Here is a 23941-nt window from a genome sequence, read left to right on the forward strand (position 1 = left end):
TTTTCTATTCTGGATTTCACTGGATTTCCTTTTGGCCAATTCTTATGCCAATGCCATATTGACTTAATCACAGTGGGTTAATATGGACAATGCCTAGCATTTGGAAACCTTTTTAAAATTAATTTCTTGGCTATTCTCCAGCATTTCTTTTTCTATATGTGTTCCTTAAGATAATTTTATCTATCTCCTTTCTGCTTCAGAAAGGAAGAAATAAACCCCATTAGAGATTAATTTGAACTACATTCTATTTATATCCCATTTTGTAGAAGATGTATATTTTATGAAATTATCTTCCCATCAAAAAGTGGTGCTTTCATTTTTTCAGTTCATGATCTCCTCAGTACAATTTTGTAATTTATGTTTTAATAAGATTTTATAATTTATTTGTTAAATTTATTCTTAAGTATTTTATGGCTTTTGTTTTTATTATTACATTTCTGGGTATTTATTGCTGGAAGGGAAAAAGCTATTGATCTTGTAGTATTTCTATTAAGATAGGCTAAACCATCACAAGAAATAAATCCAAAAAATGTGATGGCTCCAAAGAAATACAAGTTTATTTCTTTTCCGTGAAAGTTTAGAGTGTATGTTCCAAACTGGCTGAGGGCTCTTCACCATGTGGTCATTCGAGGACTCTGGAGAATTCAGCTCTACTCTACTTAATATGTGGCTTCCTGGCTTGCTCTGATAGTCACCGTCTTAGCACCGAGCAATAGAAAAAGAAATTGTAGATTTATGGGACACGCAGGAAACTGACAATTGTGAACTCTGTTCACATCTCACTGGAGGGAATTTAGTTATAGGCAACCTATAATTGAAAGAAATGCTAGGAGACACAGTGTGACTGGAAAGAAATATACCCAGTTGCCATTCTGTTTTTGCAGAAGAAAGGATGATGCATTTTAGGAAATGTAGTAGACTCTGCCATGGTATAATTATCCTATATCTAGCCATTATACTAAAGTCTCATTAATTCTCATAGTTTTCTTCTTTAAAAGGTACACTTAGGGGCTCCTGGGTGGCACAGTCGGTTAAGCGTCCGACTTCAGCCAGGTCACGATCTCGCAGTCCGTGAGTTCGAGCCCCGCGTCGGGCTCTGGGCTGATGGCTCAGAGCCTGGAGCCTGTTTCTGATTCTGTGTCTCCCTCTCTCTCTGCCCCTCCCCCGTTCATGCTCTGTCTCTCTCTGTCCCAAAAATAAATAAACATTGAAAAAAAAATTTAAAAAAAAAGGTACACTTGGAATTTCTATCATATCCATAAGAGATTGCTTTGTTTTGCTCCTTCCTTTCAATATTTTTCCCACCAAATATTTTATTTTATTGTTGTTACATGTGTTAGAAACTCTAAGATGAGTTGAATAGTAATAGCAAGAGCAAACATCCCTAACAGAATTTCATAGTTCTTGTATTTTATCATTTAGAATAATTTTTGGCATTGATTTTAAAATCTTGTCTTTATCACTTTAAAAGATTTCCTCCAATTCTTATTGTACTTAGCACTTACATGGTAGTAAGACTGCAGAGGTTTGTCAATTATCTTTTTGGCATATAAGATCATTATATTTGTCTCTTTCAATGTTTTAATCTAATGAAATATTGACATATTTCCTGAAAAAGAAATGTCTGGAATGAATCTTATTTATTCTGTTCCTTATGCATTTTTGGATGCACTGCTGGTGTATCAAAGATGCATACTACGATTTAGATATATGCTAATATTTTTAAAGAAGTTTTGCATCTCACTCAGGTGAGTGCCATGCTACAGGTGGAGGCTGAAGGCAGATTTGAGTTTTAGAGAAATTATGGAATGTGACATTCTTTGTGTGCCAATATTTTGGACTAAAATTCATAAACATCACACACATTTAGATAAAAGAAGTTAGGAATGTTTGGGTGGCTCAGTTGGTAAGTAAATGACTCTTGATTTCAGCTCAGGTCATGATCTCACGGTTTGTGGGACTGAGCCCCATGTCGGGTTCTGCACTGACAGCACAGAGCCTGCTTGGGATTCTGTCTCTCTCCTCTCTCTCTGCCCCCCCCACTCATGCTCTTCCTCTCTCTCAAAATAAATAAACTTTAATAAAATATAAAGAAGCTGGAGGAATTCCTATGAACACAGCACAAGAGATAGCAGAATTTTGAAAGAAGAAGAATAAAAGGCAAATATACTAGTAGCAATGGGAAAGAAAGAATAACAAATAGAAATAAAATAAAACAAATCATATGCATTAGGGTCCTCCAGAAAAACCAAACCAATAGGAAATATAGGATATAGATAGATTAGATAGATAGATAGATAGATAGATAGATAGATATGTCTATGTCTATATCTATGTCTATATCTATATCTATATCTATATGTATATCTATCTACACACACACACACACACACACACACACACACACACACACAGAGGGAGAGAGAGATCTATAGAGTGGGCGAGTAGGCTGGAGACTCAGGGGAGTGATAGTTCTAGCCCAAAGACAGTTCTGCTGGCAGAATTAGCAGAATTCATTCTTGTTCTGAAGAGGTCAGTTTTTGTTCTATTAAGGCATTCAACTGATTGGGTAAGATTTATCCACATTATACAGTGTAACCTGCTTTACTCCAAGTCCACTGATGTAAATGTTAATCTCATCCAAAAAACACTTTCAAAGAAACATCCAGAAGAATGTTTGATTAAACATATCGGCACTATGGCCCAGCCAAGTTGACACATAAAATTAACCATTATATCCCCTGAATGCCAGGGCAATTTCTATTTATCTGTGTAAGAGACCTTCAGTTGTAAATACTTGAGAATCTACTTTAGAGATCACTTGCTATGTAAAACAGAAGAGAAGATGTTAGGTTATTGAAAATATTTTGAAGCAATAGATACATCTATACTTAAGGTTCTAATGCAAAAATTTAAAGGATGAAAAATGAAAAACTTTCAAATAGTGGAAAAATCTGAAAGCTGATTTTAAAAGGATGTATCATATAAAGAGCTTGTGTAAGTTATTCAGTTTTTCCTAAAACTGAGAACAAGGGGCGAGAATGGAGTCAAGGGATCATAGACCAGCACAATAGAGGTATTTCTCTCCCACCTCACTCTTTTACCAAAAGCTAACTTGGCCCTCTCTTCTCCTTCTCAGCATCTAGAATCTAAGAGTCAGAGGAAATGAAACTAATTCATTGTACTTTACCAAGGCGGCCCCCCAACTGATATTTGACAAGGGCCTTAGAAATATTCTCTGTTGGGGGCGCCTGGGTGGCGCAGTCGGTTAAGTGTCCGACTTCAGCCAGGTCAGGATCTCGCGGTCCGTGAGTTCGAGCCCCGTGTCAGGCTCTGAGCTGATGGCTCAGAGCCTGGAGCCTGTTTCCGATTCTGTCTCTCCCTTTCTCTCTGCCCCTCCCCCGTTCATGTTCTGTCTCTCTCTGTCCCAAAAATAAATAAACGTTAAAAAAAAAAAAGAAAGAAATATTCTCTGTTGGGTATCATGAGCCAAAATACCCTCAACTAAGTCCCCAACAAGTGCAGGTCTTGAAGTATGCCAAAAATTTGACATATTAAAAAATATAGTGTGACCTTCACTGGCATTATCACACATCTTTGTTCTACTGAATGACTATAGACTGAGACAGTAAACTGGCTCTTATTGTGTGAAATACTCTAAGAAATATCTCCATCAGATTTGTCTCCACATGGCTTCCTTGAACTGCCAAAAAGTTATACCTTATATTATTGTTCTTCAGTTTTTCAATCCAGATTTCAGATTGCTCAATTAAGACTAAAGCATAGTTTCCTTTTCCTTCTGTATTTCTTTTTGGGTACTGTCTTAACACATTATGCATGATTAATAACGTGAATTTGGGAACTTTATGTATCTATCGTCAAGAATAATGTAAATAAAATTGAAATTACGTGTTCTTTAAAAATGAGGTACAACTGGGGCGCCTGGGTGGCTCAGTTGGTTAAGCATCCAATTTCGGCTCAGGTCATTATCTCACAGCTTGGGAGTTGGAGCCCCAAGTCGGGCTCTGTGCTGACAGCTCAGAGCCTGGAGCCTTTGCAGATTCTGTGTCTTTCTCTCTCTCTCTGCCCCTCCCCTGCTCACACTCTGTCTCTCTCTGTCTTTCAAAAATAAATAAACATTAAAATTTTTTTTTAAAAAAAATGAGGTACAACTTACTTGGAAATCATCATGCCCTTATTCTTTTTAGGGCATGTAGACTTCTATTTACTTATCTAATTGCTTGTTAATTACTGTATGTATTCAAGTAGACTTCTATTTACTTATCTAATCCCTTCTTTGTTAATTACTGTATCTATTTAAGTTTTCCTCTTCTTAAATAAATTCTGACAACTTTTACTTTGCTAGAATATGGTTGATTTTTTTCTAGGTTTTCAGATTTGTTGCAATAACATTACGTGTAGCTTTCTTTTACAATTTTTCTAATTTTTCTGTGTCTTTGGTCATTTATCCTTTCTTATCTATTCCTGCTTTCTCTTTCCCTTGATAAGCCTTACTAGAAATTCATCTATTTTGTAATTATTCTCAGGGACCTGCCTTAAGAAAATGTTTCTGTATTATTCTTATTTTATCTATTTAATGAGTTTTAGCTTTTATAATTGATTACTTTCATTTTGCTATGTTCTTTTATTTTGTTTAATTACTGTTTTCTTTAATATGGAAAGCATTTACAGTTATAAATTTTATCTGGATATAGCTTTTGCTGTGTTCTCTATAAGTCTTAGCATATTATTTTCAAGAGTTTCTGGCTATAATTTTCCAAAGACTTTTATTTCATTGAACCAAGCATTATCTAAAAATGTGTTAATTAATGGTGATTAAGATTTATTAGTCACATTTCAAGTTTTTATTTCTAATTTTATTGGTTCAATATCAAAAGAAGTGCCCTATAAATCTCTATTTGAAGTTTTTTTTGTTAAGGTACTGTTTGAGGGTACATGAATTTTACATCTTTCATAGACATTAAAACACAGTATTTTTCACTTAGTGGACATGAGATTTTTAAATATATCTATTAATCAAGTTTTTATTGCATACAATTTCTCTGTGGTTTTTTTTCATTTATAAACCACATTGCTTTCAAAGACTTTTATTACAGGTTTTAATTACCTTAGTAAAAATAGTTCCATTTTCTACTTAGAATTCTTCAGATGACCTTCAAATTTGCCTCATTTCTTTTTCTTCTTTCAAATATTCTTGATTTTTAGCCTGGACATGGGTAGGGGGTGGAGGTGAGGGGGACCAAGGAAAAAAACTAGAGAATAACATTGTATCAGTGAAATGTGTGAATCTTATTCTGGTTTCTTCACTCAGGCAGGAATTTTTTTGTTTTGTTTTGTTTTTTTCCTTAAGTTCACATAAAACAACCTCCTTAAAGCTTCCTTACTGCCCTATTCTGATCAATGGTACAATATATAGAATATCCATGTGTAGATACATACATGTCCAGCCATATTGTATATTCTTTAACACAGAGTATTGCCTTTTGAAGGAACTATGTCATTTTCCTCAGATTATAACATTGAAAATGTGTTAAAACAATTTAGTAATGATTTTCTCATTTGGTAATCGTTTTTCCTTTCTGGTAATAAAAATCCAGCATGTTTAGTAAGATCAAATTTGAAAAACAATCATTATACTAATAATAATCACAGAACAAAACTAACAATGTCAGATATATTTATATCAAACAAAACCTTAGAAACTTCTTGTCAATATTAAAAAGCACTTCTGAAATTAGAAGTCAAACTCTATGCATACTGTGAATGGTCTGCTAAAACCAGTCTGCTAAGATAGCTACTCAACATTACTGATTGATGATCCCATACTTTTCTTGCAGACTTGTCTGAAGCTCTTGTTGGTTCCAACTTTTAGTCCCCTAAAAGGTCACTATAATTTGAGTACCAGTAAGTTACATTAGAATCTAAGACAGCTTCTATTTAATGTAAGGTAAAGAATTTCAACTGATCATAATGAGGTATGACAACCGTATTTGACTAATCTATGAAGAAGAATTTGTCATTGCAATGGTAATGGGACAATCCACCCAATTAATTAGTAGCAAATGAAACAGATAGCTTTGGAAGTTTTCCAAGAGCAAAAGTGCTTCTGGTGCTTTGCTTCAAAGGCAGAGCAAACCCAACTTCCTTACTTGGGTAGAGAAAAATTTGATTTTTCATTCTTACATTTTGTATGCCAGAATCTAATCCACAATAGAGGCAAAATTGCAGGACAGAGAAACGAGGATGTTTGTGTTTAAATTATGAGTCTAGTAAACTGTGATGATCATCATGATTTTTGAGGGAGCTCTTTGGGTGTTTCCTCTACTTGTGAATAGTAATTGAAATAGTATAACCTTGCAAACTATAAAATGTTTTCATGTAGAGCTCATTTGCTTCTTCCAACAATCCCCAGGGTATTATCTCCTCCATGTTATAGTGAAGACACAGGTTACAGTGAGGAAAGTCCTGGCTTGTCAAACTGTGATCTTGCCAGAACCAGTGCATTACCACAGGGCAAATTGCAAGTAGGGCTCTCCCTCTCCAAAGCTGCCAGCACAGCACTCGTGTGTGCCCTCTGTCCCCTGTATTAACTGGAATGGACACAACAGGGAGCTTAGCTCTGGCAAAAAAAAAAGTAAACTTTGCCTAAACTCCTTTATTTCTTGCAATACCTAATCTTGTGTTAGGAGAAAATAGAACCAATGGATCTCAAGTTAAAAGATTTCTTGAAGTACTAAATAATCAAGAAGATGCTTCTCCCTATTAGATTTGGGGATGCTGGTGACAAGTATGGGAATTATCTGCTTATTATAACCTTACGCTGAACTCATTCACAACTGTGGAGGGAATCTGACTCTCCTTGTTTTTATCTGAAAACACCACAAAGTCCTATTTGGTTTGCAAAATTAAGTTATCTGATGTAGTGTTAAATTTCTGTGGTACCTCTGGGCTCTTGTTGAAGCACCTTTCAGTCCTAGTTCCTTAATTATGTTTTCACATACCACGGAAATATGGAAAACATAACAAAACAACTACTACACAAAATTCTTCCCTGTCTATTATTTTATGTGACTTATTTCCGTCTGTTCTAAACAATAGTGTGTCAGAATCCTGCATTTCACTCAGAAGGGAAGATGGATTAGTTTTGTTTTCTGGTATCTAGAAGAGGAGCTGAGATGTCAGGAGAAAAGTACCTCTCTCCATCACCAGAGGAAGCTAATCAAGGAAAAATGTCTGCTGGCAGTACATACATTAATCTCCAGCTGGATCACGGGGCTGTTATGAGGTGTAACTAATCGTATCATTGTGACTCATCTTGGTCTGTAATAACACGCTCCACAGTGACATCAGTGGTTGTATGAGATGGATGTTGCATGTAAAGGAAAAAATACTATTCAGCTGGAATATGTGCAAGCCTGCACACGACACAGTGACAGTTTGCAGTAAATGCATCTACTGTTTCTCCACAATAACATTTGCCTTATCCTGTCATCGCTGTGTTGCTGAAACTGTCTCTAGCAGTCATCATGGGGCAATTTCAGACCTGCAGGTTGTTAGAACATCTTAGTTCTCAAAAACAACCTCTGTCAAGATGCACTGTCGTTGTCTACACAGGTCCACTTTGGCACCAGGTCTAGATGCTCAGAAAATTTCTTAAAAGAATATTAAGGTGTTAATTCAGATCCTTCACAAACTCCTGGTTTCCAGAACAGCTCCTTCCAACATTTTCTCTACAGAAGGAAAGGTGTACTGTGATCTCTTGGTACATGTAAAATTCATAATACCCATGCATTGTGATTTGTCAGTCAATTATCCACTAGCCGATAATCGGCAGAGTAGAACGAGCAACCAGACTGGACTGGACAGAAGGCCTCAGGCTGACTCCAGCTTGAGCATGAGCACTGCCATTGCTGGGAAAAGAATGCTTCTGGGTTTCAAAAGAAGGGCTCCACTTTCTAAGGTCTCTCTCTACCTTAAAATTGTACAGTTTTCTTAAAATATTCAAAAGCTTTTCTCATGCTTTTCTACTAAATTGGATATCCTTTAAGAGGCAAGAACTGAGGGTATACTTTTTTTAGTGTATTTTTAAGTTTTAGATTTTAAAATAATTTTTAAAGGTTTTTAACTTAATTGTTTTAAATTTAAAACTATCTTCGAAATTTTTACATTTGATTGTTTTAACATTTATTTTTTTTTTAATTTTTTTTTCAACGTTTATTTATTTTTGGGACAGAGAGAGACAGAGCATGAACGGGGAAGGGGCAGAGAGAGAGGGAGACACAGGATCGGAAACAGGCTCCAGGCTCTGAGCCATCAGCCCAGAGCCTGACGCGGGGCTCGAACTCACGGAGTGCGAGATCGTGACCTGGCTGAAGTCGGACGCTTAACCGACTGCGCCACCCAGGCGCCCCAACATTTATTTATTTTTGAGAGACAGAGAGAGACAGAGTGTGAGCCAGGGAGGAGCAGAGAGAGAGGGAGACACAGAATCCAAAGCAGGCTCCAGGCTTCCAGCTGTCAGCACAGAGCCTGACACGGGGCTCAAGCTCATGAACTGGGAGATCATGACCTAAGCTGAAGTCAGAGCCTTATCCAACTGAGCTACCCAGGCCCCTCTAAATTTTTACATTTTAAAAGTGAAATAACAGAGGGCGATCTGGGTGGCTCAGTGGGTTAAGCATCTCACTTCGGCCCAGGTCATGATCCATGGTTCATGGGTTTAAGCCCCACATTGGGCTCTCTGCTGTCAGCACAGAGACTGCTTCAATCCTCTGTCCCCCACTCTCTAAGTCCTTCCCCGGCTTGCATGCACACTCTCTCTCCCAAAAATAAATAAACTTAAAAAAAATAGAACAAAAGTAAAATGACAGAAAAGATGAATAAAGATGTATTTTAAAATAACAGGAGTTAGATGTATGCACCATGTACCTGGTGTGCAATATTTACTGACATTAGAAACAGAATTTACTTAGAATGTCCTTGTAGCAAAAATGAAAGAGGAAATAATGGAATATATATCCATTTTCTAATTTATTTCAAAGGAACTGCATACATTTTTTCTAGAGAAATAAGCATTCCCTGGACATAAATACTCCTAGAAGGTGATGCTAATTGAAACATTTTCACAAGGACACTGATCTGTACTAAAGAAATAAAATTTGGTAAGACAAGAACCATTGTGTGTAAGCAATTTGTATATTTATCAGTCAGAACAATATAGAGAACATTTAGACGTTGGTCTGTGCTGGGCTTTCTTTTTTCCACAGTAAAGACTATTGCTAAATTCTTAATCAATGTCTGTAATTTTATTTTTCAGAATGACAAATCCCCAGGGCGATCTGCAAGTCGATCAAGTAATATTTCAAAAGTAAGTAAACTGTATTTATTTGTTTGTTTATTGACTTTCATGTTTTATGAGTTTCAGTAAATATTTTATAATGTTTAACCTAGAATTGTTATCTGTGAGCAGTACACAAATATGACTTGTTAATGGTTTTGACTCTTTTAAGCTTTTGCTGTGATGAGGGGCACGATTTCATGATTTCACACCACAAACATTTTGTTTGTTTGTTCACAGACACATTTAGTTTCATTTCAACAAAATGAGTTATTTTTCCTTTTCAATACTATATGCAAAAGATAACTTGATACTTTTGGAGTGTCATAAAAAGTATTTTTTTTCTCTCATTTCAAGCATCACAGAGCTGTCACATACCCAACTTGAAATTGTATCAACATTCATGGTACAATTTCCATTAATTCAGTTTTTCTACAAGTTTAGGCTCAACTATGCTGGTATTTAACCAGGACAGGTCTTAGAAATGACTTACTTTAAGGCATTAGTTTGGTCATATTTGTTTTATAGAGTCAATGGATGAAAAAAACAAAATACTCCCTAAACTGTCTTAATTCTAAGCGAAACACCAGAATGTCAAAAAAAAAAAATTATGGCACGGCAGAGATACTCTAGATTTTTATTTTGCCTAGAAAACAAAATTAAGGGCTATTCTCTAAAATGAGACACAATGTAATGTATAGACTCTGTGTTTGGGGGAGTAAGAAGTCATTTAGAGCCATTTATCAAATTGGAAAATTATGTCTTCCAAAAACGTAATTCAGACAAAGATAGATTTACCATGAATAGAGTTTGGTCTGCAGGGCCACTCACTTGCCAGCACCCTCTATGGCCCTGAACTTAATTTTGCATATGTAATTTTATATTCTTTTCCTTCAGAGGAGCCCCCCAAATAGTTGTCAACTACAGGCACTATAGAACATAGATCCACATCCAATTTAGGGAAGTGTTCTGTTTTCAGAAACAAAGAACTTTATTACTCATTGGAAAAATAGCAGTAGCCGAGTATCAGGACTTTCTTAAGCTGGTTTCCTGAGGCCAGTTCTTAGGAGACAATGCCGAGATGGTCTGGTGACACTTGCAAACACACTGCATTGGTTATAGGAATGCAACCCTACACTTAGGAAACTCTCATTTTTAATAGATAGTAAGTATGCCTGTCCATTGCTCTGTGAGACAAAATCTCTATGTTCCAATCTTAGCCATTATGCAAACATCCTTACAAAGATAGTCGAGCACTAAAGCTATGAACAATTCTGCTTACAAGACATGCAGAGATACAAGAGACCCATAAAAATTGTATCTCAATACATGGGACTGAACATTTATAATTACATCCAAATCTGGGGACCTTCATAGATTTTCGAGGGGCAATGTGGGATAGTACTAATTCTGGAGAAAGAGGATCAGAGTGTAAGTTGTTGTGCTGTCACTTCTTATGTGACCGTGAGACATTCACTTAACCTCCCTGAGATACAGCTGCCTCCTCAGTGACACGAAGGTGATGGTATCAGTCATTTGAAGGTTTCTTTAAGTAACTGTAAATTAAAAACATACCTTTCAAATGGCTTTCATCTTAGTCACATCATGAAGGGCCTTGCCTGCAACTGCAGAACATTGTCATCTTTCTAAACTTGAATGTTCATGTTGACCTAGAAACTTGTAAACATACTGACAACTCCTTTATCACACCAGATATTGTTTCATGATCCAGGGGTACAATTATATTGCATTGCCAAGCTGCTGTTTGAGCTTGACATAATGCAGCTTATTTATAACTTTTAAACTTTTAACTTATTCTTTGAGAAATAAAAAGTCTGGAGTGTAGTTTCCCTTCTAGGAGTTCTTCCAGGCTCTGGTATAGATTAATTGCATCCCTATGTGGGAGACAATTAATGACAAAAATGCATAATATGCAGAGGGAAATGAAAAGCTCTCTTCTTAAATAGTCTAATTGTGCGATAGCAGAAATTCAACTATCAGACACCTGCAGAGATAAAAAGATTTCTGTGTGCATGTTTATTTTATTTAAGCCAAAATGACTTTCCTTTTTTTCACATTCAGAATGACAGTCATAAATGCTAAAAACATTGTTGAGTTCTCACTACTTTTTCATGAATTACTAAGTGATAAACTTTTCATTAGGACCATATGACTTACCAACTGTGAAGTGGCAAAATCTAGCAATATTTGAGTCCATTAACATTTTTAAATGTTTATTTATTTTATTTTTGAGAGAGAGAGAGGGAGAGAGAGCAGGGGAGGGTCAGAGAGAGCAAGACAGAGAATCCCAAGCAGGCTCCACACCTTCAGTACAGAGCCCCATGTGGGGCTCAATCTCATGAACTGTAAGATCATGACCTGAGCAGAGATCAAGAGTTGAACGCTGAACCGACTGAGCCACATGGGTACACCGAGTCCTTTAACTTTTAAAGTGGTGGGGAAAAACATTAAAGCAGAACAAGGGTGCTTTTTCTCTCATTTTGTCAAAATTATTTTTATGTAGAAAAAAAAGACTATAAGCGTTGGAAGGGTGTGATTACAGAGTAATTAAGAGCATGGATTCCAAAGAAACTGTTTAGGAGGGTTATTTAACTTTCTTAATAACTTAACCTGTGAAAGGAGAATATATTCTAGTATCTACCTCTTGGAGTAGTGCTTAGAACAGTGACTGGCACTATGGCAAGTATTAGCTATACTTATTATGGAACTCTTAATATGTATATCACAGTGAGAGCACCAAATAAGTGCTTCATAAATCTTTTTGTAAGTAAGTGAATTTGGGGCATAGGTTCTAATATATGCATTGTGTTCTGAGTGGAATAAGAATAAATAATAGGCTGGTAAAAATTAAGTCAGTCAGGTGCCTGGGTGGTTCAGTCCGTTAAGCATCCAACTTCAGCTCAGGTCATGATCTCACGGTTAGTGAGTTCGAGCCCTACATCAAGCTCTGTGCTCACGGCTCAGAACCTGGAACCTCTTTGGATTCTGTGTCTCCCTCTTTCTGCCTCTTCCCTGCTCACACTCTGTCTCTCTCTCAAAATAAACAGTAAAAAAAATTACGATGTGATGATATAGGTAAATAATGATCTGACATAATTTTATTGAAAAAAATACTGCATATTTCTGTTTCCTAAAAAAAGTTACATATTTATACCTATATATGTGTATATTTAACAATAATAATCTTATGTCAGTGGCAATATTACTCATAATGAGCATCTTTCTTAATTTTTATCAAGTTCGTGTCATCCCCAACCCTTTGATACAGGACAATTGCAGATACTATAGAGGAGTCTATCCCCAGTGGGTTGGCAGGACTGTCCACCACACTACTGAGTCTGCTTTCCTGCCCATTTCCTACAATGCTTTACTGAACCAGCAGAACTTTCTAATCATCAATATTTGTGGAATGTCACCCATCAATAATCATATTCTATACTGGAAATGAGGGCTTACATGTACTCAGTGAGCTTACAGTGAAGGAGTTGAGATCCCATATATATGTGAGATATACACATATATAAATTAATTAAGTAGAACTGATAACTCCCTGTGCAGAAAAGATAACAGAGCAGGCCTGAGACTCTTATCTCCCAAAGGCCTGTTGGTAAAGTTGGCCCTTGGCTGGCATCTGGGAACTTGGATTTCAGGAATGGCGTACCACCCTAAATTATAAAAATAGTTCACAGTGCCTGAACTGTGAAAAAAATATATATATGGCTTATCCAAAATACTTGCCTTCCTTAGGAAGTCTGGAATTTGGGTACATGCTAGGCAATAGGTACCGATGTGACCAGCCCCCAGTGAAAACTTTGTGCACTGAGTTTCTAATGAATTCCCCTGGTAGATAGCTCTTCACATCTGTTGTCACAACTTATTGCTGTAGGATTTAAGTGCAGCCTGTTTGACTCTACTGGGAATAAATTTGGAAGTTTGCTCCTGATTTCCTCTGAACTTTACCCTCTATGCCTTTTCCTTTTGGTGACTGTGCTTTGTATCCTTTCACTGTAATAAACATAGCCATGATTATGACCATAATTTAGTCCTGCGAGCTGCCTAGAAAATCACTGGAACTGGGTGTGGTCATGGGAACCCCTCCTGTGCTAACCAAAAAAGTATAGACAGACGGCTGTGGGAGTTGAGAGAATGATCACTTCCACGTGATGAGGACAGGATAACATCAGAGATGGTTTCTTGGAAGAATGGTATACAAACAGGGCCTCGAGGAATGGGTGTGACTTGATCAACTACCAAGAAAGTAGGCTTGAATGGATATAAGTATGAGGCATGGAAGATAAAAAAAATAAATCATAAGGAGAAAGATACATAAATGGTTTTAAGGACCTTTGAGATGGAACTCTGAATAATAGGATACGTTCTCTTTATCAGAACAGACAAGTGTCATCTATCTTGGAAACAGAGGGATGGATTGGGAACCCATCAAGGTCCTTGAGACTTTTTTTCAGTAAATATGTCTGAAATTGAACATTATTATTTTTGCTGTTCAGGATTGCATAAACATGATCTCGCAGTTGTGAATATGAAATATACAAGTGTGGGATAAATAACAAAAGTTGAATTGTTAATAAACATTAAAAATTTTCTCCTAGTTTTATCTGTGAATCTTTTTACCCCATATTATTTAATTGCAGTTATACTTTGAGTGTTATACTTTGAGTTTTCTGGCCATTCCACCTTTTAATTTTTTCTTAGTTTATATTTCTAGTTTGTGTTAGGACATAGAAGACAGACCTGTGATTCTCTTTTTTTTTTTTTCCTATTCTAATAGGATTTGTATGTGTTGAACAAGTTAAAATGGATGCAAAAGCTACAGAGAAGCTATATGGGTTTAAAACAATGTATGTGAGATTGTCAGAATATCTTCAGTGTGAACACAACAACATTTACTTATACATCACTTGTTTTTGTTTGTTTGTTTTTTGAAAAGCTGCTCTTGATATTAATGCTGGTTGCTGCTTTTTAACCATATGGCTTATAAATAGGTTCCTCAAGATGTGAAATTAGCCAAATTTGGCCTTTCTTTTATTTCTTCTGGGGTGAGAAATCATTATATTCAACTAGCAACAGCATATTATGTATTTCACAAGAAAAATATTTCAAAAGCAAACTGTCAAAAGGAAAGAAAGCCTGTACTTTCAATTCAAATCAACATCTAGAATTTTCTTTTAAGTGAAATACTTCAGGCCTTTTGGTCTATGTGGGAAGCAGCTCACAAAATGTAATCTACTTATGAAAAGAAACTCAAAAGCCACCATCTTAACAAAATATTTTGGTGTTTCAATTATTTCCTGTTATATCCCCTAGACTTCATTTACTTGACAAAGGTTCATCAAAATTGTTCTGTTGGTCCTTACCTAGAAATATCATGTATAATGTTAAGGAAAGATGGTATATAGTATTTAAAATAATATTTCTAAAGCTGTCTCTTCTCTTATTCACATACCTAGTTTATTCTTCCATAAATGAAGATGCATGGTATAGTCAATACAATTTATTCAACAAACATTTTTTAAAGATATACTGTGTACAATACATTATAGAAGCGATAGCATTTTATTTATTTTTTTTTAATTTTTTTAAAGGTTTATTTATTTTTGAGACAGAGACAGAGCATGAACAGGGGAGGGGCAGAGAGAGAGGGAGACACAGAATCTGAAACAGGCTCCAGGCTCTGAGCTGTCAGCACAGAGCCCGACACGGGGCTCGAACTCACGGCCCGTGAGATCATGACCTGAGCCGTAGTCGGACGCTTAACTGACCAAGCCACCCAGGCGCCCCAAGAAGCGATAGCATTTTAAATAAATACTTTCTTTTGATCAAATACATACTTTGATTTTACTGTGTAAATCTTTAGCTCTCCATTTTTTCCAGATATGCCTTTAATATTATAACTTATTTTCCAACAAGGTCAAGGTGGAAGTGTTCCCTAAATGGAAAATGTATTGGGAATTCTTTCAGCTGAACCTGAGCCAAGCATTTGCATCTCTGAACAGGTGTTTAATGTTCTGACTTATTGAGAGATCCATCTTGGTTTGCTCGGACAGGGGACCTATAAATCAGTCATAGCCTCAGACTACATACCTTTAGAGGGCAGGTTTGATAGGTAAAATGGGATGTATAATTAGGAAACAACTAGAAATGAGGTAGACTAATTTGAGAACTGTCATAGAGCCTGAGTCAGGATCTGTTCTGAGACCAAAGCTGAGGAAATGAATGTAAATTTAGTTAAATTGGTAAAGGTAGTAGAGAAAGAGTAAGAAAGCCTGAAACCTTATATCCTGAGGCTTTTTCTTTATATGCACTCACTCCTTAGGTGATCTCATCTAGCCTCATGACTATATACAGTATGCCAACAACTCTCAAATAGATATTTCTAGCCCAGATTTTTACCGTGAATTCCAGACTAAAATATCCTACTTACATTTCCTATACCAGTGTATAATAGGAATCTGTTTTAGGTCAGATTGCCCAGAAATAGGTCATAAAATGAATTTTTTTTGCAATTATTTACTATGGAGAAACCACAGAAGCTCAGGAGAAGCCATCAAAGGAGTGGCAGAAGCAGGACAGGGAAGAGGAGGAAGTCAAGAAAAGTTCCCCTGATCCTGCAAGGGGGATCTGCAGTATAAAAGGAACTGGAAGTTGTTCCCACTTGAAGCATGAAAACAGGGCTTTTTCATCCTCACCTACCAGCCATTCATGAGCTCAGGGTCTCCCAGAGAGGGGAAAACTTCCAGGTACTTTGACTGTCTTTACATACAGGTAAAGCTGTCTAAGAAGCCAAGGGCAGTTCTTCAAAGAGAATCACAGTTACAGGATCTTGGACACAAAATTGCCCAGAAGCTTAAGGATGCATGTACTGAAACAATGAAAGAGGCCAGACTGGATTTTGGTGGAACACTGGCAGCATCTGCTATGGCCCATCAGTTGAACCACTCAGATCCATATGAACTCATTCTATCCTGTCATGGATACTAATAAATGATGACCGGTCATAATTTCTGAGGAAAAAAAATAAAAGACATGGATTAGTAGAACAAGCTCGTGCTATACAATTGCCAAAGCCATAAATGATTCATCATCATCTCCTACCACTCATTCCAAATATCCCTCATTCTGGATCATCAGTTCTGTTAGGCTAGATAGCTTACTGGTGAAGTGTCTCTGACCTCCAGTATTTATTACCATGCCCGTAACAGGCTGTGTTTTCTGTAATCAACCGTTTGAAGTTAATCCTGGGCATGGTTAAACAAACAAACAAACAAAATGCTGCAGTGGATCCCCCAAGTTTTAAAATATGTCTTGTTTCCTCATTATATAGCAGCAACCCTACCTCCTCATCATGGACAAATCCAATTTTTCAGTGAATTGTTGCTCTGCCTACCAGACAATATAATTTGTGTTACCAAGTTCATGAGGGAGAGCTTCAGTCGTGTGGTCAACTGATGTCCATGGTAAGACCTTTGGTCTTTCTAGAGCCAAGTGGCATGCCAGGAGCTGCTTTCTATGAAGAGAACTCCACTCCAATAGTATGGCCTTGATCTGGAATACTAGGGTTTTCACAGGATTTCTCCATTCAGAGCTTGACAGAGAATCTGCACTGCATTCTTATTTACCATGGTACCTCTAATAGTATGGGATTTGCCACTTAGTACAACTCTGGTATGAAGGTTACTTATACTGAAGCCAAAACTACTGCAAAAACTTCTCTTATTCTTATCCTACTCAAAACTGGTAGCCTTCTGAGTCATCTGACAAAGGATTTAAGCATTATTCCAAAGTGTGGTTCTTGCCACCTCTAAAACCCAGAATCCTATCAAGCACTCTGCATCTTTCTTAACAGTGTGCTAAAATGCAAAATTTGTCCTTCACTCTGAAGGGACTGTGTTGACATGCACAACACACCAGATCCCCCCAAATTTTCACTGATTAAGCCAGCTCCTGAATGTGGGATTTTTCTCCTGTGCTCTAGAACACACATATCCTAATGAGGCATTCAGATCACTGGCCTTTCCTGCTCCTTAGATCTGATTAACATGATATCATCATACAATAAATTAATCTCGTGTTTGACAATTGTCAGTCAAGGTCACCTCCAATCTACATTGTGACAAATCCTTGAGGCAGGATCAGGAATGTGTACTGATGTCCATGCCAGGTGAATGCGAGCCGCCTTTGATCCAGCTTTGATTCATTTATGATGAATATTAAAGAGAACATGTCATTAGGACAATAGTTTCATAGTACATGCCCAGACTTCATACCACATCGTGCTGATCCGCTCTAATAATGATAGTGCATAAAGCACAGTAACTGCAATTATGGCCACTGCCTGGCTACATTTGCCATTGTCTACTGTTATTTGCCTGACCCACTGGGTTTCCATTTCAAGAACTAGCCTGAGAAATTAAATGGTGACATGATGGGAACAATCACCCTTCTATCCTTTCAGGTCTATTTTTCACACAACAGCCAAAATGATTCTTTTCAAATATAAATCAGATAGTGTCTTGCTCCTGTTTAAACCCTCTGATGGTTTCCTGTATCACTCAGAGTAAAACATAAATCCTTACATTGGCCAAGAAACCCTAATCTGGCCCTGCACTATCTCTCTAATTGTATTTCTTATCGGTCTCCCTCCTAGTCACTCAGCCCCAGACACACTGACCTCTTTGCTGTTCCTCAAACAAAAGCTTTTGCTGCAGAGCATTTGCCCTCCTTGCTCGTGCTATTCAGAATGCTCATTCCTTGGATATCTGCAAGATTGGCTTCCTTCATTTTTTTTAATTTCTACTCAGATACCGTCTTATCAGTGAGCACCTATCTCCTTTCCCGCTGCATTTTTTAAAAAGTTTATTTAAATCCAAGTTAGTTAACATACAGTGTATTAAGGGTTTCAGGAGTAGAATTTAGTGATTCATCACTTACATATAACACCCAGGGCTCATCCCAACAAGTGTCCTCCTTAACACCCATCATCCATTTAGCCCATCCCCCCACCCAACACCCCTCCAGCAACCCTCAGTTTGTTCTCTGTGTTTAAGAGTCTCTTATGGTTTGCCTCTGCCTATTTTTAAGGTTTTTATTATGATCTGTAATTTTATATATTTTCTTATTTGTCTTATTTAAGCTCTAAGAGAACAAGAACTTTATTTCTTTGTTCAGTTTTGCTTCTTCAGCACCTAGTAAAAGTGACTTATAAATAGTATACATTCAGTATATATGTGTTGAATGAATGAATACAGCCTGTTTTGCTTTTTTAGCTTTAAAACATATTCTCTTAACTTGGAATGTGTGGATATATAGAACGGTGATCTTTGAACAAGGCCAGTACTTGAACTTGTTACCAGTACACATAAGATAGAACAGAATGTATAAGTGTTTTCAGCAGATACAATTGGTCCCACCCTAAAACTTAATACCACCCATCCTCTCTCAGCTTCTTTGAATGTTTTCAGATCATTCACCAGCCACCTCCCTCTTCATAGATTTTATTCTAAGTCAAGTGGTGACCTTTCACCCTGTATACATAACACATGAGCATTTTTTTATTTTTTATTACGTTAATTTGAGAAAGAGAGAGAGGGCAGGGGGTGTGGCAGAGAGACAGAGAGAGAGAGAATGAGAGAGAGAGAGAGAGAGAGAGAGAGAGAGAGAGAGAGAATCCCAAGAAGGCTCCGTGCTGGCAATGCAGAGCCTGACACGGGGCTCAAACTCACCAACAGTGAGATCATGACCTGAGCCAAAACCAAGAGCCACATGCTTAACTGACTGAGCCACCCAGGCACCCAAGTATTTTTTAAAACCACACTTTAATACAGACCAACGGGCATCTATTGCAGAAGAGGCACTTAATAACAAGGTAAAAAGGATGTCTTACCAAGTGGATTTCAGCCAGCCTGTGTCCTAAGCTCCCCCATTCCTGTGCCAGGGCCCATAAGTGGAATAGTCATGTTGTCAGAGAAGGAGGCTATATATGGACAACAATGCCATGATCTCTTTCTCACCAAGGGTGAATGATCACTCCACCACTGAATGAATGCTTAACCTGTCAGAAACAGAGACTGATTTTGAGCCGCCACCAATTTAGTAGCATTTATCAAGAAGACCATCCAGCCACTTCATAGCAACTTGATTGCCTCAGGTACCTTCCATTTTGGTTTTGCCTCTCATATAAGGTTAGGACCAGGGTGAAGTAAGTGAAGCATTAGGCCCAGACACAAACTTTAAGGGGATACCAAGAAATCCAGTAATCAAGGTAAATTTTAATGCAATACTTTTAAGAATCAAATGTCCTGCAAAAACTCCATGATAACTAAAATAACAAAATTTTAAATAAAAACAGGATCAGTGCTGTGTCAGGCTATATGCAGCCAGAAGCAAAGGAAAAAATCTATAATACTGATTTTTCATTTATTTACAGTTTTGGTATTTGTTCATCGTGGGTTTTTTGCATTAATTATGATTTTTAAAAAATATTGCTTTAAAAATTTTCTTCTAGTGGTTGCTGAATTTTTTCGTGCACTTTTATGTTATGTGCCCACGGCAAGTGCCTCACTCCTCCACTCTCTTCCCAGCTCTGTGTCTATCTGAATTTAAATTAGTTGCAATTATATAAAATTTAAAAACAATTTCTTCAGTTGCGCTGGCCACATTCAAGTGCTCAATAGTTCCATGTGACTAGTGCTTACCATATTGAACAACATTGATGCAGAATGTTTTCATCATCACAGAAAGTTCTATCAGACAGATGTTGTTGCTCTTGAAAATATGTTGAACTCCTCTGTGGAAAGAAATAAGTGAATGGTACCTAGATGTTTTCAAAACAACTAGAAAACTAATCCCAATCTGGAAAATATGTGATACTATTTAAACTGTCAATTTGCACGTTCTTAAATCCCAATGCCTGCCATTCCCCTTTGCTTGACTTAAGGAAATATTCACATAATAAGAAATATTGAAGATCAAGAACTATTGATCATGAATGAGCCCCAGGAATTAATGACACAGCAGTAATTTCTGTGATTGAGATACTGTAGTAATGTTGGAAGTTGTTTTTCCAGGCCAGATCATAAAACAAAAGTGGGCCAGTATTTGGTTCCCACAATAATCCAGAAAGGGAATGAATAACATGTGGTTTTGTGGTGCCAGGGGTGGGTATCATCTCTCCCCACTGATCATCTGTTATACAGAGCAGAAACAAAAAAGCAACCTTACAGCTGTACTTTCTTTTCCAATGGAAAATATCTATTTTAAATGAGGATGATTCCATTCAACTTAATTCTCATTTTTGCAGATACTCATATATTTCATTGTAATGAATCTCTGATGAAATAAAAGCATGTATTTAAAGTCTAAATAGCCATGAAATAATAGTTTTGTGGAATGTTGGGGGCTGGGGATAGAAGATGGTATAAGCAAGAAAAATGAATGCTATCTGCTGATACTCTAAACTATCATAACTTTCTCCCACTGAATTTCCTCAACTCAAAACTTAACACAAGAAAAATTGATCTGAGGCCAAATTGGTGTTTCTTTCCTTTGAGTATCTTTAGTATCAACAAACCATACAAAATTTTTTAAGTTTGTAGCATCTAACGTGGTAGTGTGATGGTTGCACCCTTGAATTTTTCACCTATGATTTTATTTTAGGAAATAATTTTGCAGATTTCCCCTCTCCTAACAAGAGCTGCATTTAGTTCCAGCAACTATAAAGACTGATCAGTGAAGGACTTGGACGTACTCTAGTTCAAATACTACAAGGAAATAAAAGAGTATTGTTTAAATCATTGAAAGCCAAAAAAGTCAGAGTTTTTGATCATCTTTAACCTATTTACACAAAAGACATGTTGATATATTTTCCACAGGATTACACCAGAGTCTCCTCTCACTGCTTCTCTCCTTTTCTGTTATTTTTTTATATTATTAGATATTAGTTGTCATTTTAAAAATTTTTATGGCCTTGGTTCGTTTTCTCTTTTTTTCAGGTTATAATTAAATCCTGGGCGGGTGGGCAGCGGGTTGTTTATTTTTGGTTTTGTTTTTGTTTCTTGTGAGTTTTTTTGCTTCTCTCCGCTACATTTTATTTGGTTACTTACTATCATTTGTTTCCTTTCAGCGTCCTTCATCACCCCCTATTTTTGAGTTCTTTCCATGTATCCTACAGCAAGGAGAATGTTGGCAGCTGTGTTGTTAATGTAATTAATGTGCATAGTCAATTTGGATCGACTAGGCCAAATAAATCCACTTTGAGACTTAAACTACCCAATTTGGCTGTCTTTGTTGATCAGATTAACTGGGTAATTGTCAAATCTCTATCTCACTAATTACTGCAGAGATATATCATGTATTCCCTCATTTAATTCTCATATCATTGAAATTTACAATCAAAGCTTTATGAAGGAATAGTGACATATAAATAGCGCCAACTGAAGATGAAATTCAGCAACCGCTTGCATCATTTTCATCTCCTCTTTGTACTGAAGTGAGAAAACACAAAAATTATTAGAATGTGTTTTTCTTGCTGCCGCCAAGGAAAAGATGAATGCTGGGAACTGTACATCCACTGGACCTAAAACCCATATACACTGTACTTCCCCTCACAACATACTGAAAATCTCAAACTTAGTAAATTTTTATTTTTACCTTTAAAAATGAAAGTAGAACAATTAATTACTTTTTGGCTTACGATAGGCTTTCGGTCAACCAGAAGGAAAGATTTTGCTGACCAAACTGCAGTAAACTAGTATTTTATTTATTTAGTCAGCAAACTTATCTTTTGTACTTGTTCTGAGGTAAGTGAAAAGAACATAGCTTCTTACGTCTTGGAACATATGTTGCTCATGAGAGGCTGTTGGGTAACCCGATGATTACAGTTCCATATAAAGTGCTTTCTTGATTCCCCAACTTGGACATTTCTACTGTTTCAAGATGACTTTGGTTAAAATAATAAAAAAGAGAATACTAACATTAATATTAGTAATTACTATCAGATGTGCCTGCCCATCTAAAAAACCAGACAAAACATACACACCAAGAAGCTAACAAATTAGCATGTCTCTAATTCATGTACTGCAGAATAAATTTTACATTGTTTGGAAAGAGCTCTAATGGAAGGATTTAGTTTTGTGAAAATGTCTTTGTTCTGAGAACAGAACAAGATGGCTAAAATAGTGAAAATAGTAATTATTTAATGGTCCTGAAAATATTTCATTTGATGAAAAAAGAAAACCTTTCTCACAGGTTTTTTACAGTGAACTTTAGTGGCAGACTCATTTTTTTTTTAATGTTTATTTACTTTTGAGACAGAGAGAGACAGAGCATGAGCAGGGAAGGGGCAGAGAGAGAGGGAGACACAGAATGTGAAGCAGGCTCCAGGCTCCGAGCTGTCAGCACAGAGCCCGACGCGGGGCTCGAACTCACGAACCGTGAGATCATGACCTGAGCCAAAGTCGGATGCTTAACCGACTGAGCCACCCAGGCGCCCCAATGGCAGACTCAGTTTGTACATGAGCATACACTATGCAAAAGAGCACTTTTCTTATGTCAGCTGGGCCATGGACTTGCTTTTTGTCCTAAGTGGACAAATAACAACAACAATAATAATAGTTCACATTTATTAAAAATCAATGTGTAAAGCACTGAGCTCAACATCTAATCCAAGAGATAAAGGGTTTTCAATGTAGGTATTTAGAAAATCAGGCCTTATGATAGAAATAGTTCAGTGAATATATATATTCAGGGTACTTGAAGGAGATATGAAGAAAAATATTAAATGTGGCCCATCCATCCATCTTTTCATGTGTTTTATCCACTATGTGTTCATTCACTCAGATATGAACCCTAATGAGGAAATAGAACAATGTGCAATTTATATACAGGTCCTCCTGCTCAAATTATGAAGGAAAGCTTTGCTTACTGCTGAATACACAGTAAAATTATGATTTTTTATAATTTTTTTAACGTTTATTTATATGAGAGAGAGAGAGGCACAGTGTGAGCAGGAGAGGGTCAGAGAGAAAGGGAGACACAGAATCCAAAGGAGGCTGCAGGCTCTGAGCTGTTAGCACAGGGCCCAACGCGGGGCTCAAACTCACAGACTGTGAGATCACGACCTGAGCCAAAGTCGGACGCTTAACCGACTGAGCCACCCAGGTGCCCCAGTAAAATTATGTTTTTTTTAAATATTATATCTAAGGCAAAAAAAATTGTTTTATATTGAAAATTATTTTTATCAGCAAAATACAGAATTAGCCTTTCTTGAGGTGAAACTTTATTATGTCTTACTAATATAAATCAATATTAATGAGCACTTGCTATGTGTCATTTATTGAGCACCTACTATCTGTCAAACATCTTAGCTGGTGCTGTACACATATTATCACTAACCCTCACAGGAAGCTTTTTAGATAGGTTTCCAGTTTAAAGATTAGAAAACTAAGATTAGGTAATTTACCCTCATTCACAAAACAAGTTAGTGGCAGCGCCTGGATTTTTAACCTAGGTGTTGTACTCAAAGAGTTATTTATCCACAGTCTAAGG

The 23941-nt window shown here is 36.8% G+C and overlaps 1 protein-coding gene across 4 annotated transcripts in view; it reads left to right on the forward strand.

The window, feature by feature from the left end:
- MARCHF1 (membrane associated ring-CH-type finger 1) overlaps positions 1-23941 on the forward strand; it is a 321802-nt gene that overhangs the window by 142727 nt on the left and 155134 nt on the right. For all 4 annotated transcript variants that reach the window (XM_047855323.1, XM_047855326.1, XM_047855324.1 and 1 more), the window contains exon 2: positions 9338-9388. In XM_047855323.1, coding sequence (XP_047711279.1) covers positions 9338-9388 — 51 coding nt within the window. The remainder of the gene's footprint in view (positions 1-9337; positions 9389-23941) is intronic.

Source organism: Prionailurus viverrinus, chromosome B1 (assembly GCF_022837055.1).
Source record: "Prionailurus viverrinus isolate Anna chromosome B1, UM_Priviv_1.0, whole genome shotgun sequence".
In the NCBI taxonomy this organism is placed as follows: Eukaryota; Metazoa; Chordata; class Mammalia; order Carnivora; family Felidae; genus Prionailurus; species Prionailurus viverrinus.